General features: G+C 55.9%; 1 protein-coding gene across 1 annotated transcript in view; it reads left to right on the top strand.

Annotated features, from left to right (window-relative positions):
- The first annotated feature begins 2,091 nt into the window (after positions 1-2,091).
- The window catches only part of TMEM255B (transmembrane protein 255B), a 39,791-nt gene continuing 29,209 nt past the window's right edge, over positions 2,092-12,673 (top strand). Inside the window, exons 1-3 of the mRNA XM_078452675.2 lie at positions 2,092-2,222; positions 6,673-6,809; positions 9,408-9,470. Coding sequence (XP_078308801.1) covers positions 2,177-2,222; positions 6,673-6,809; positions 9,408-9,470 — 246 coding nt within the window. The 5' untranslated portion in view covers positions 2,092-2,176. The remainder of the gene's footprint in view (positions 2,223-6,672; positions 6,810-9,407; positions 9,471-12,673) is intronic.

Genomic DNA, 12,673 nt, shown 5'->3' with positions numbered 1-12,673 from the left:
CCACGTAAGCATTCACGTATCTGCACGTCCACGCTTCCTCCGGCTGGCACGTCTGTATGTACACGGACGCCATGGTGTTGCACGTCCACAGCATGAGGCTGCTATGGTCGTGGCTCGTTGCCTGCACTTACCCACCTGGCCCAAATTGCTGTCACGTCTCAGCGGATTCAGCCCCCTAAACCGGGCTCTTTGCTTCTACCTGCCATGCTGCATGGCACCCTGCGGTGGTATTTCTACACCTGGCTGGTGGCCCTCGTGTCACTCTGAGCAGAGCCTGGGGCCTGGCAACGCCTGAGACCCTCCATCTGGCCCGTAAGCCCTCTGGTGTCTTTGCCCACCCCCACCCCCTCCCCAGGCCCGTCCACTTCACCGTGGCCTCTGCACGGGTGTCAGAAATGCTGACTGCTTCCCAGCCTTCGTGTCTGGGTCTGGCCCTCACCTCCCACTCTGACCACGTAATCGCTGCTGGCTCCTGCCACTGCTTCTTCCCTGCTTGGTCTGTGTTCCCCTTTCCCAAAGTGGGTACTGCCTTCTACTCTACTCTGCATTTGCCTCCTTTCCCATATGTACCAGTCGGCATCTCTTCTCCAGGAGAATGCTAGCTCCCTCGGATCTTTGTCTACTGGCTCATCAGTGCTTCCCGAGTGCACAGATCATGTCTAGTATACAGTGGGTGCTCTGCAAATGTGTATTGAGAGGATCAGTGAATGAAAACCATTGTTTTTCAGGTTTAGACACACCGCATAAAGGCTTCCTACTCACCACAACCCCATGAGCCCTCATTGTCGCCCCACGGCCCTTGTACCGATCCATCCCAACCACCAGTGGGGTGCCACGTCTGCGTCAGAGCACGGCCCTGTCCTGGTGTAGGCGTTTAGGCTGTGCCCGTGGCTGTGCTGATGTACATGGGACATCGAGCCGCACACGTGTGCAGCGTCTCTCCATCACGGCGACGGCCCCTGTAGAATAGTGGCCTTCTTCACAGCTACCGCACTCCCACCGATTCGGAGTCACTGGTCGGGGTCGAGCTCAGGACCGCAGTAATTAAAACACGCCTTGAGAGGATTGGATCGGGCATCCTGGCTCCAGAAGCTGACTCTTGGGCAGGTCCTTTGGCAGGGAGCCTTGTTTGCCCTGTTGTAGGTACAAACCTGCTGTTTTCCTGCCTGTCGCTGTCCAAGGGGCCATGGTGCAAGTTAGTGCAGCAGCAGGGAACGAGGGTCCTTGCCCCACGTCCTGTCCATGTTACTCGGTGTTACTGCGAAGTTCCTGCCTGATGGTCAACAATTTGCCAACACTTTTCATGGGAGTGAAAAGACACACGGTTGTTTGTTTTTTTAATTTTTTTTAATGTTTATTTAGTTTTGAGAGAGAAAGAGACAGAGACAGAGCATGAGCAGGGGAGGGGCAGAGAGAGAGGGAGACACAGAATCTGAAGCAGGCTCCAGGCTCTGAGCCATCAGCACAGAGCCCGACTCGGGGCTCGAACTCACAGACCGTGAGATCATGACCTGAGCTGAAGTCGGATGCTCAACCGACTGAGCCACCCAGGTGCCCCGACACGTGGTTGTTTTTGATGACCTTCTAATTCCCGGGGAGGCTGGGTGCCTCTCACGCCTGCTGGGACCATTTGAAAATGGCATGAATGGTCTTCACAAGACTGTTTCCTCACCGCCATGTGAAGCACTGGGTCCTGGGACCCCTTCCTCCAGCAGCTCCCATCTGACCTGGAGATTTCACTCACTCTGCAGCAGTGTGATGCAGGCCAAGGTGAATGGGTGGGGGCGTGACAGGAGCCTGCAGCGCCTATGCGTTTGTTCATTCATTCATTCATTCCAGAGCTCACCCCTGGACAAGAGCAGAAGCGGGTCCCTGCTGCCCCCAGGAGCCCTGTTGGGGCAGGTGGGCCAACAGGGCCTCCCTGCATCCCTCCCCTCTGCAGCCTGTGACCTGCGGGCACCGACCAGAAATCCAGGGGGACTTTCCAGTGGGTCTGCCTCAGGCCCTCAGCAACACCCCCCCCCCCCCAACACACACATGCAGGACCAGTGGGAGGAGGGGGGAGGGAGGGAGCGCAGGTGGGAAGGAGGCGGTCTGAGCACAGAGAAGGGGCGGTGCTCCTGGACACTGATCCTCACTGATCCACGGCCAGACAGAGCCAGTGCTCTCCCCCGAGATGCAGCCACCGGTGCCCGGGCCCCTGGCCCTGCTGGACAACACAGGTGAGGAGGTACGGGCATGCAGGCAGGTCGTGGGGTGGGGTGGGAGTTGGGAGGGTAAAGGCCAGGTCCACAGCTCCTTCCAGCAACCCTGGGGCTTCACCTTTGGGACCTTGTCCTGACACGGATTCTCTCCTGGCCAGGCTCTGCCCTTTCTCCCTGCTTGCCTGTCTCAGCTTCTGGGTCTCCCCTGTCTGTTCCCACATCTGTTACCACAGACAGCAGGCTCCTACTTCCCAGCTGACACCCACACTGCCCTCAGCCTCCCCTGCCCTCGTTCAGCCTGCACACATTTCTAGAACTTGTTTCAACAACCGGTGGCTTCTTCTCATGGTTTGGTGCAGCTCTGTTCCAATCCCCTACATCCTCTGGCCCACGAGTCCTGGAACCCCGGGTTCTTTGATTGGCCGGACCAAGCCCAGATGCATCTGGACAGGCCCCAGGCCTGGAAGGATGCTGGTGTGTTTTCCTGAGGGGGGAGGGGAAGGTTTGGAAGGAAAAGAAAGGAGGACTCCCTGAGACGCTGGGGGCGGGGGGGACACCAGCCACCTCCTGCTGTTTCCCCGCCATGGGTGATCCCGTCCTCCCCACGGGTGATCCCATCCCCCCCCCCCCCCACACACACACCCAGTGGCTTCTGCTGCCTCCAGCATCTTTGGAAAGTCTTACTAAAAACCAGATGAGTTAGTGGTGTTTGAGTTTTGAATAATAGCCAAGGAATCTGGCTTCTTGAAAGAACAGCCCTGCACCTCCGTCTCCAAGGTACAGTGCTCTGTGGCAGACTGATTCCCATGTGTTTCGTCCTCCAGACAGGTTACTCACTAGTGATGGTAATGATGCCTGTTCTTAACTAACTGTCATCATGTATTACACTAACGGGACGCAATGGTCTAACTAGCTATCATCACATATTACGCTAATGGGACGTGATGGTTTAAAACAGTTTGGACTTAGTTGGTTCTTCTGATGAGAAATCATAAACTAAGAAAGTAATACCAGGAGTTGGTCTCTTACTTAAAAATTCTAAACCTTAGTGTGGCCGGGGTGGCCTCATAGGTATTTCCTAGTTCATGTTTCTGCAGTCAGCACCCTGGTGTGTGTCAGATGCCAAAGCAGACAGTGGGAAGCTGATGGCTGAGTCACGCCATTCTGCCTGGGTCTAGTTACAGGGGCATCTCTTTGCCTCTGTGACCGGGTGTCCCAACGTGAGGAAGTGAGCACATTCTTCTCCCTGGGACACCAAGGCCCTGCTGGCAGGGAGGCGGTGACGGGGGGGCTTCCAAGCTCTCCCCCCACCCCCGACACCATCTTGGTGACGGGAACTGCAGCCCATCCAGTCTAGACGTGGCCAGACTGCCACAGGAGTCGTGGTTCGGGAGAGGGCTGGGGCTGGGGTGCAGGGCAAGGGAGGGCCTACGTGGCTCAGATGCTCTAGGAGGGATGGACACACAGGCAGGGAAAGACGTGAGCACCACGCAAAGATGGCTGGTGGCCTTCCCCTCAAGCTGGAGAGCCGGCTTAGAGCCGGGACTGTGCTACTGTTCCCTCCGCCCTGGCTGATGGATTCACTCCGCTCACCTCAGTGGGGAGTGGGGGGGCTTTCCCCGAGGTCCTTGCGCTGGGGCCACATGGCCCTTAGGAGGCGTCTAACGCAGGTGTTGCCATCATCTCCACTTTGCAGATCGGGAAGCTGAGGTTGGTGGCTCCAGATGTGCCTGTCTGAGCCAGGCATGGGCTCCAGCGGCAGACGGGCCAGACAGCCCCCACCCCACGGGCTTCTCCTCTGGGCAGCTCGAGACCACACAGCCGGTCCGGGAGGCTGCCTGGGTGTGGCAGACTGGACAGATGTTTGTCTTGAGGGTGCGCCATTTGTAACCACACATACTAACGGCCCTGCTGATGGGTAGGAGGATCCGGGGGTGGTCCACGGGGCGCTGGGGGCTTCCTGTAGTGCACAACCCTTTCGTCTCTGAAACCTGATCTAACAATGTGTTGTAGGGTAATTGTAAAGATGTCCTGCCTTCTTCTTGAGTTTATTTCTCATTCCCTGGTTTTTATGCCATCTCCTGTATTTATAAGGAGCATTTAAGGTCAGGATTCTGCCTCTCTGGAGTCCAGACACCACAGCTGGCCAGAGCCACGCTTTCTGGCACCCTGCACGAGTGGGGCCGCTGTCCTCGGCCTCCCGTTAACTGTCCCCGCAATGCCGTGGGGTGACAGCATCTCGAGGGCCTGAGCCTTGGAGGGAAAGCCGGACTCGGGAGACCATGACGGAATGGGCCTCAGGGGGATGACCACCATCCCGAAGGAGACGTGTTTAGCTTTTTGCTCCGCTGTCATCAGCGTGTCCGAGTGTCACTAGCGGATCTGACGATGTTCCTGCAGGCAGGTGCCACTGGTGCCACTGAGGGGTTAAGGGACAAGGCCCCGGGGGTTGTTGTGCTGTGGTGGGAACAGGTGTTGAGACATCTGGCTGGTGGTCTTGGGCATAAGATATGCGATGCCTCCAGTTAGGAAAAACGGCACAAGAGAAGCGCGTTGCCTGAGCTTGCACAGTGAGTTTGTCTGTGTAGTTCATGTCTGAGCACGTGACCACCTGGTCATTACTTGACTGGCCGTTGAGCGTTGCTGGCAGGGCCACAGAATTGTAAATTCAGGCACCTTCCAGAGCACACACGCAAACTCCTGCATGCAGCTGGCCCCCCACTGAGCACACACAGTGTTGACAGAAGAACTTCAGTGCAGGCAAAGACCTGTATTCCTTGCATCCTGATTTGGTTCTGAATCACAGGGCTCAAGATCGCTAAGCTTCCAGAAAGCAAAAGCCTGGGGCACCTGGGTGGCTCAGTGGGCTAAGTGTATGACTCTTGATCTCAGCTCAGGTCACGATCCCAGGGTGGTGGGCTCGAGCTCTGCATGGGGCTCTGTGCAGATGGTGAGGAGCCTACTTGGGATTCTCTCTCTCTCTCTCTCTCTCTCTGTCCCCTCTCCCCCATCTCTCTTTCTCTCTAAAAAAATTAAAATTAAAAAAAACCATTATAAAACAAAACACAAGCCAACAGCCTGGTTGGGCTCGGAGTGGAGTCTTGCCTTGACCTTTCCTGGCAAACTGTCTCCGTGGTGTGGCTGCTGCTGGTGGGGCACGGGGCAGGGGGGTGATTGCTGTAAACGGGGCTTCCCTGCCTCCCCGAGACACACCACAAAGAAGAAAGTTAGGGCAACGAGAAACCCAGAATTCGAGACTTGAGGGAGGGCCAGGCAATGGCAAGTTCTCCTTTCTGGCTGCCTTCTTGAGTTCTGTGCCACCTGGAATTAGGTTTGCCTACAAACCCCGGGACATCCCAAGTAGCAGCCATATTCCAGGGACTTTATCTTGCTGCTCAAGTTCCGAGGCAACAACCAGGGCCATCTTCCTGCTCTGCCATTCTGCAAGTGCTGCCTCTGTGCACAAGGTTCCCTCATGGCCCAAAATGGCTGCCTGGGGCTCTGCCTTTCTGCTCATATTCCAGGCAGTGGGAAGGATGACTGGGAGAAAAGCAAGGGGCAGGCTCCTTTAAGAGATGTCTGCTGGGCCTATGGAGCATCCTTTGCTTGGACGGACGGACGGACGGACGGACGGACAGATGGACGATTATTTGGCAAGAATGTAACCGTACAGCTGGAGCAGAGGCTGTAGGATGCGCCCTTCACACTTCCGCATCCCGTAACGGTCTGTTAACAAAGGCAAGGGGATGGGTGTCCGGGTGGGCAGTGGCAGCCTCCGATGCGCTTCTGAGTCTTTTCTGCCCCCCGTTCATGTAGCCATTCACGGGTTTGACACTGAGCAGGGTCCTGGGGGTGGATGGTGGGTGGGGACTGCTTGGGTGGCGCTGCACGGAGCAGAGCGGCCTCTGAGTGCAAGGTCCCCCCTGCAGTCTGGAGCAGGGCAGGCGTGTGGGGTTCGAGGACGAGGGAGGGTCTGCACACAGTGGGCGCTCAGTAAGTGGCTGAGCATGACCTCTGCTGTGTGGGCTGCCAGGATGAAGGCTTCGGAGGGCACTGGTTTGGGGATGAGGCCTGGTGGCATGGACCCTTGAGCACCTAGCCTGCAGGCACGGTGTCAGGTGGCAGGGAGCAGGGAAATCACACCCCACCTGCCCGCATGAGGTTCATTGTCTGGGGTTCTGGGACCTGGGCACTAAATGCTGGAGTGAGGGTCACTGGTTGCAGTGGGGGCTGCAGAGCAGGGGAGGCGGATGTCAAGGAGTGGGTGGGTTGGCAGGTGACGAGGGAGACCCCGAGTCCCCACCCAGTGAAACAGGGCAACTGGGAAGAGGGGGTGGCCTGTGCGGGTGGTCTGGGGTCCTCGGAGCCTGTGGCCCGAGAGCAGCATGGCGAGGAGGGTGCTGTTGGCTGGGCCCCACTCTGAGCCCATCCCCTTGCTAACGGTTCCTGTTTGTCCTCCTTCCAGAAGGGTTTGCCAGAAGAAAGACCTCACTTTGGTTTGTGGGGTCGCTGCTGGTGGCGTCCGTCTGTATCCTGACCATCGGCCTCGCGGCCACCACCAGGACAGAGAACGTGACCGTGGGGGGCTACTACCCAGGGGTCATTGTGAGTGCGGCCACCCCCGGGGGTGTGCGGGAGGGCTGCGCCATGTCGGGGCTTGTGGCCGGCAGAGTCTGTCCCCAGAGGCACCCGTGTCCCCTCCCGGGCCCTGTGTGGGTGGTGGTTGCTGATCAACTGGTCTTGACGGGGGCCTGGAGCAGGGGTGGGAGGGGGTGCAGAGACCAGCCCTGACGGCCGGATTCCAGCCCCGAGACAGCGCTCTGACCACAGCTTTAATTGAGTCCTGCAAAGACCCCCCTGCGGAGGGTAGTATTCCTCACTCCATCTTGTGGGGGCGGCAGCAGAGGGCGTCACCAACCACTAACTTCATATTTCGGGCAGTAATGCCACGCGGCAAATTGGGGACAGCCTAATCAGATCTGGCAAGAAGGGCCACCCAGATTCAGAATTACCAGGGAGATTTTTTTGAACTATGAATTCACATCCACTGTTGTTAGCAGTAGAATTTGCTCCAAGGGCATACACTGGACAGGAGTCTGGAAGGGGCCTTTATCAGCTTTGAGGCCCTTAAAATGCACCAGAACCCAGAGCTGCTGTGTCAAAAATGCTAAATCAAGGTTTTCTTTTTTAATGAAGATCTTTTAATCACATTACTGTCACTAAAAGTATCAAGATTAGTAATAACATTAGTTATTAGATAATAACATTCTAATAACATTAGTTATTAGAGTAACATTAGTCCGACGTTTTTAGCAAGGATGGAAAGGTTTTGACATTAAATATTTAAAAATATTTCACATACATTGTTCACTTTATCTCTATTAAAATTTTTTTTTCAAGTTTCTTTCTTTCTTTCTTTTTTTTTTTTTAATTTTTTTAACCTTTATTTATTTTTGAGACAGAGAGAGACAGAGCATGAATGGGGGAGGGTCAGAGAGAGGGAGACACAGAGTCTGAAACAGGCTCCAGGCTCTGAGCTGGCAGCACAGAGCCCGATGCAGGGCTCGAACTCACGGACTGTGAGATCATGTCCTGAGCCGAAGTCAGACGCTTAACTGACTGAGCCACCCAGGCGCCCCTCAAGTTTATTTATTTCTTTTAAGAGAGATAGAGGGAAAGAGAGCTCAGGGGAGGGGCAGAGACAGAGGGAGAGAAAACCCCAAGCAGGCTCTGTGGTGTCAGCACAGAGCCCGACATGGTGCTCGATCCCACGACCCTGGGGTCATGACCTGAGACGAGATCAAGAGTCGGATGCTTGACCGACTGAGCCACCCAGGCGCTCCCACTTCATCTTTATATTAATACTTTATTTTTATTTTTTGTCTATGTTTTATAAGCCTATATTATCTACTTGTGTGTTGTTTATGAGTAAACACATAGGGTCTGTGCAGAAAAAGTTTTATCAGTAAAATGTTAAGAGCTGCCAATATGTTGGGGCCCTACTTTTCTGCCGGGTGTTGTGGGGGGACCCCTGGAAATGGGGCCAGGGCTGTGAGGACCCACCCCCCAAGGTCAAGCCTCTGGCAGAGCCAGGTTCCCGGGCAGTGGCCAGTTCTGAAAGTGAGCTACGGAGACCAGATGAAATCCACCTGAAGACGATGTGGGTAAAGGTCCCTTCCTAGGAGACCCCGCGTCCCACGTGGGCATGACAGCAGCAGTTCTCAGGATGAAGCCACGGCTGGAGGCACATCTTGGAAAGAGCATGCCAGTTGGCGAAACTTAATGGAAACACCTTAATACATTATGTTGGCCTGGAATTCTGATGCTTTTGAGCGGTGGAGCTGGACGTGAAGAAAACGTTCACCTTTCCTCCTTGAGAATTCTTCAGTTACAGGTGGAAACTTCCTCTGTGCACATGTGTCCGTCTCCACAGGCACTGTTCACCATTACAGATACAGGCTTCTGTAGCCGTAAGGCGGTCAGACTTTCAGGGCATTAAATTTGACACCGTGGACTTGAGCGCCCACGGAGGTGCCTCCCAAACTCCGGGGCAGGCGGGGCCCCTACCCAGCTGCTCACCTCCGTTGTCCCTTGTCCGACATCGCTCAAGCTGAGGGAACCACACTCAGTGGAGGGTCCAGCCTGGCCCTGGGTCCCTGGTTTTGAGGTGAGGAGGCCGGGAGCTGAGGCTCTCTCCAGGATAGGGAGACGCCCCTCAGCATCCTCCTCCTGCTGGAGCCTCCTTCCCTCCTTTTACCTCCTCCCCTCTCATGATTACCTGTCTGCCGGCTCACCTATGGGCGCCTGGTCCCCACACCTTCCCTGAGGAGCCAGCCTCTGACTTGGACTGCTGCCAGGCCTGGGGGAAAGCAGGTGGGCCCCTCACCCTCTGGGTAACCGTGAGGAGCTGTCCCTCAGGCCAGAGGTGAGGAGCCTGTGCTGCCCTATTCTGTGATCAAGAGTTAAATTGTTTGAACAGGTTGCATTTCAGTGGCTTGTATTCCCACCACTGGCTTTGGTGGAGCCCGAGACGCCACCCAGACGGGCACGAGCCTGTGGGCCGCTAGGTGGTGAAGGTGGTTGGGGAGGGGTGACTTTGCCCCTTTGGTAAGATGTTTTCGAGGGGGCGGCCTCCGATTTGCTGATCCCTGCGAGCTCTAAGCCTCCGTGTGCTAACCGGGCACCTTCTCCGTTTCCCTCTAGCTGGGCTTTGGAGCTTTCTTGGGGATTATCGGCATCAACCTGGTGGAGAACCGGAGGCAGATGGTAAGAATGTACGTAGTTTCTTTCAAACGTGGGCAGTAAGAGTGTGTTATGTTATGGCTACAGCTAGTATTCCTGGGGAAGCCCCCGGCCCCAATCCAGCAACCGAGGATCCGGGCCCAGGTTCCCCAGGCTGTGCACTGTACAACTCTGGCCTCAGGGCTTATGGGCGTCCTTCACAGTCTAAGTGACAGTTGCTTCTAGGATTGTAGGGTGAACCCTACAGTCTCACATGGTGGTCCTGGCAGCTGAAGTTGAGGCACAGAAAGAAGAGTTTGGGGTATGGGGTGGGTTGGGGATTAGCAAATTAAAGGATGATGTATAGGCTCCCACAGGCCAAGGAGAGGGGGGAGATGCAAAGGCCAGAGGAGCCAAACTCACTCAGACTTGACAGAGAGGAAGTCCAGACCTTGCCCGGCCCCCACGCTCGTCCCCCATGTCTGGTCCCTGGTGGACCCCTGTCCCCCACGTCCTGGAGTAGACTACCGCCAGCCTTGATCGGTTTTGTGAACGTGGTGTTTTTAATCAATGCTTTCTATTTGGGATCTGTTTGCTTTGGGGACACAGCTCCAAGAGTAAGCAGTTAATTTTGCCAGTTCACTGTGGGCTGGTGTTGAATTGTGACAGCAGTTCAGGGGGGCTTGGGGCCACATGGCCGGTTCCCACTCACCTCTAACGCCTGCCTGCATTGGCTTCATCTTACTTATTCCCAAATCTGCGGTCACCTGCCCTGGGGTCCACTGTGTGAGGGGCTGCAGTACATGACCCCATGTGCCCCCCATTCCCTGGCTGAGAGGGAAGGCCTGTGGCTTGGCTGTGGTGGCCGCTGTCATAACTGCGCGATGAGAAAGTGGCCCCTGGTGCAGAAGGAGCTTGGCCAAGTGAGGGTGGTCCTGGGATGGGGCCGGGGAGGAAGCATGACAAAGAGGTTTGGATTCTGGCAGCAAGAAGTGTTTTACCCTGAGTCTGGGGGAGAGGAAGGGTGGGTTGCCACCCTGGGCCACTGGCTAAGAAGAGGGGGACAGAGGGACCCCACGCTCCTGCCAGGTCCCCAGGCGGTGCGTGACCCCACCGTCCTTGCCTGGCTGGTGCTGGTGTAGGGGGATCTGGGGGATCAGCCCTCTGGGTCCTTGAAGCCCTGGCCTCTGGGTGGATCTCCTGCAGGAGGGAGGCGTCCAGAATCCAGAAGGAGCCCTGGAGGTGGCGCCCTTGAAGATTCTTGCCAAGGTCTTTCTGTGCCCCCGCTGGGGCCATGGTTAGGAGTCTGCAGCGGGAAAAGCGATTTGCTCCCAAGCTTTAACACATTCAAGTGTTGCTGTCCCCAGGAGAGGTCAGGGATTTAGGGCTGCCAGGAGCGGTCAAGCACAAGGCTCGTTCTCTTCAGCAAACACTGCTTTTGAATAGAGAGGGCCTCCTGGTGGGGGTGGGGAGAAGCTGGAACCCCGCTGTCAGGGGTGTTACCAGGTCCTGGGCCTTGGTCCGGTTTCCCTCCCACCGCCTCTGGTGTCTCCGCCCCGCCCCTGCCTCCGTGCCACGCCCCCTCCGGCCCCTCCCCTGCCCGCTGGACCCCTCCCTGCCTGCTCTCCGGCCCCGCCCCTGCCTCTGTGCCCCCCCTGCGGACCCGCCCCTGCCTCTGTGACCCCTCCCTGCCTGATCGCCTGTCCTGCTGAGGTCTCTGTCAGTGCTCCTGCTTGGCTCTGCAGGCTGAGAGCCTCCTGACCTGCTTTTCCACGCAGTTTCCCCAAGGCTCAGAGCTGGCTGTGAAGCCGGAGGCCAGGCGGCTGCCACGTGGGTGGTGAGGACCCAGTTTGGTCCAGGGACGCCTGTTTCTTTACCTTTTAAAAAGAGCTTTATTGAGACATAACTCACCCCTTTAACGTGTAAAATGCAGTGGCTTTAGCATATAACGGGTGTGTGCAACCACCACCACAGCCAATTTGAGGACATTTCGTCCTTTCAACCAGAAACCACCCGCTGGCGCCTGTGTCCAGCCCTGGGCGACCACTAACCTGCTTTTGGTCTGGACTGTGTGCACGGCCTGGCCCACATCTGTCACTCAGCATAGTGCTTTCCAGGTTCATCCCCGTGGCTGCCTGTGTCAGGACCGCGGTGCTTTATGGCTAAGTCATGTTCCAGTGAATGGATGGGGTACATTCTGTGTCTGTTTGTCAGTGCTGGTCCCTGGGGAGGCCGCCGCCTTGGGCTTCGAGGCGAGTGTGAACGTGGGGCATGGTGCTAGCAGTGGAGTTGCTGTCATGGGGCCACCGTCTTACATGCCCGCCAGCGCATTCGGGGTCTCCAGTGTCCCCAGCCCTTCCCAGCCCTCCTGGTGGGAACATCGTGGTATCTCACTGTGGTATTTCCTCCGTGACTAGTGACTTTGGGCTTCTTTCCATGACCTTCTTGGCTTTCTCTACATCTGTTTTTAGACAAACGTCTATTCAGGTCCCTTGCAGATGTTTAAACTGGGTGACTTGTGTTCCTCTCCTTCAGGGGTCAGACCCTTTATGGCCAGAGGCCAGTCCTTTGTCAGGTATGTGATTTGCCAATATTGTCTCCCTTGAGCACAGAAGCTTGCAGTTTCAAGGAAGCCCCAGGTGTGTATTTTCTCTCTCGTCGCCTGTGCTCTTGGTCTAAGTGTCCCACGCCAGTTCCAAGATTGTGAAGATTTACCCCCTGTGTTTTCTGAGTTTCGTCACTTACGTTTAAGTCTTTGGTCCATTCTGAGTCAGTGTTTGCATATGTTGTGAGAAGGGGTCCACATTCTATCTTTTTGCCGGTGGCTGCTCCGTTGTCCTGGCACCAATCGCTCCGAATGGTCTTGGTGGCCTTGTCAGCCACAGTGCTTTTCCTCCATGGGCCAGTGTTCGTGTTGATGTGTGCTGTCTCGGTCACTGGTGCTTTGTAGTGAGTTTTGAAACCAGAACTCAAGTCCTCCTACTTTGTTCCTCTTTTCCAGGACTGTTCTGGTTATTCTCTGTCTTTGCAATTTCACGCGAGTGTTAGAATCAGCTTGCCAGTTTCTGCGGAGAGGTCAGCTGGATTCTGCTTAACCTGTACATCAGCTTAGGGAGTGTATCTGGCTGAGAGATGTTAAGTATCCTCACCCATGAACTTGAGATGTTTTCCTAGTTTTTTAGATCTTCTTACGTTGTCCTCAACAATGTTTTGTTAAGTGTCTTAAGTTTCGTGCTCCCTTTGTTAAG

The sequence above is a fragment of the Panthera onca genome, chromosome A1 (assembly GCF_046562875.1).
Source record: "Panthera onca isolate mPanOnc1 chromosome A1, mPanOnc1 haplotype 2, whole genome shotgun sequence".
Taxonomy (NCBI): Eukaryota; Metazoa; Chordata; class Mammalia; order Carnivora; family Felidae; genus Panthera; species Panthera onca.
Note: the sequence above shows the minus strand (reverse complement) of the source record. Positions and strands in the feature narration are given on the sequence as shown.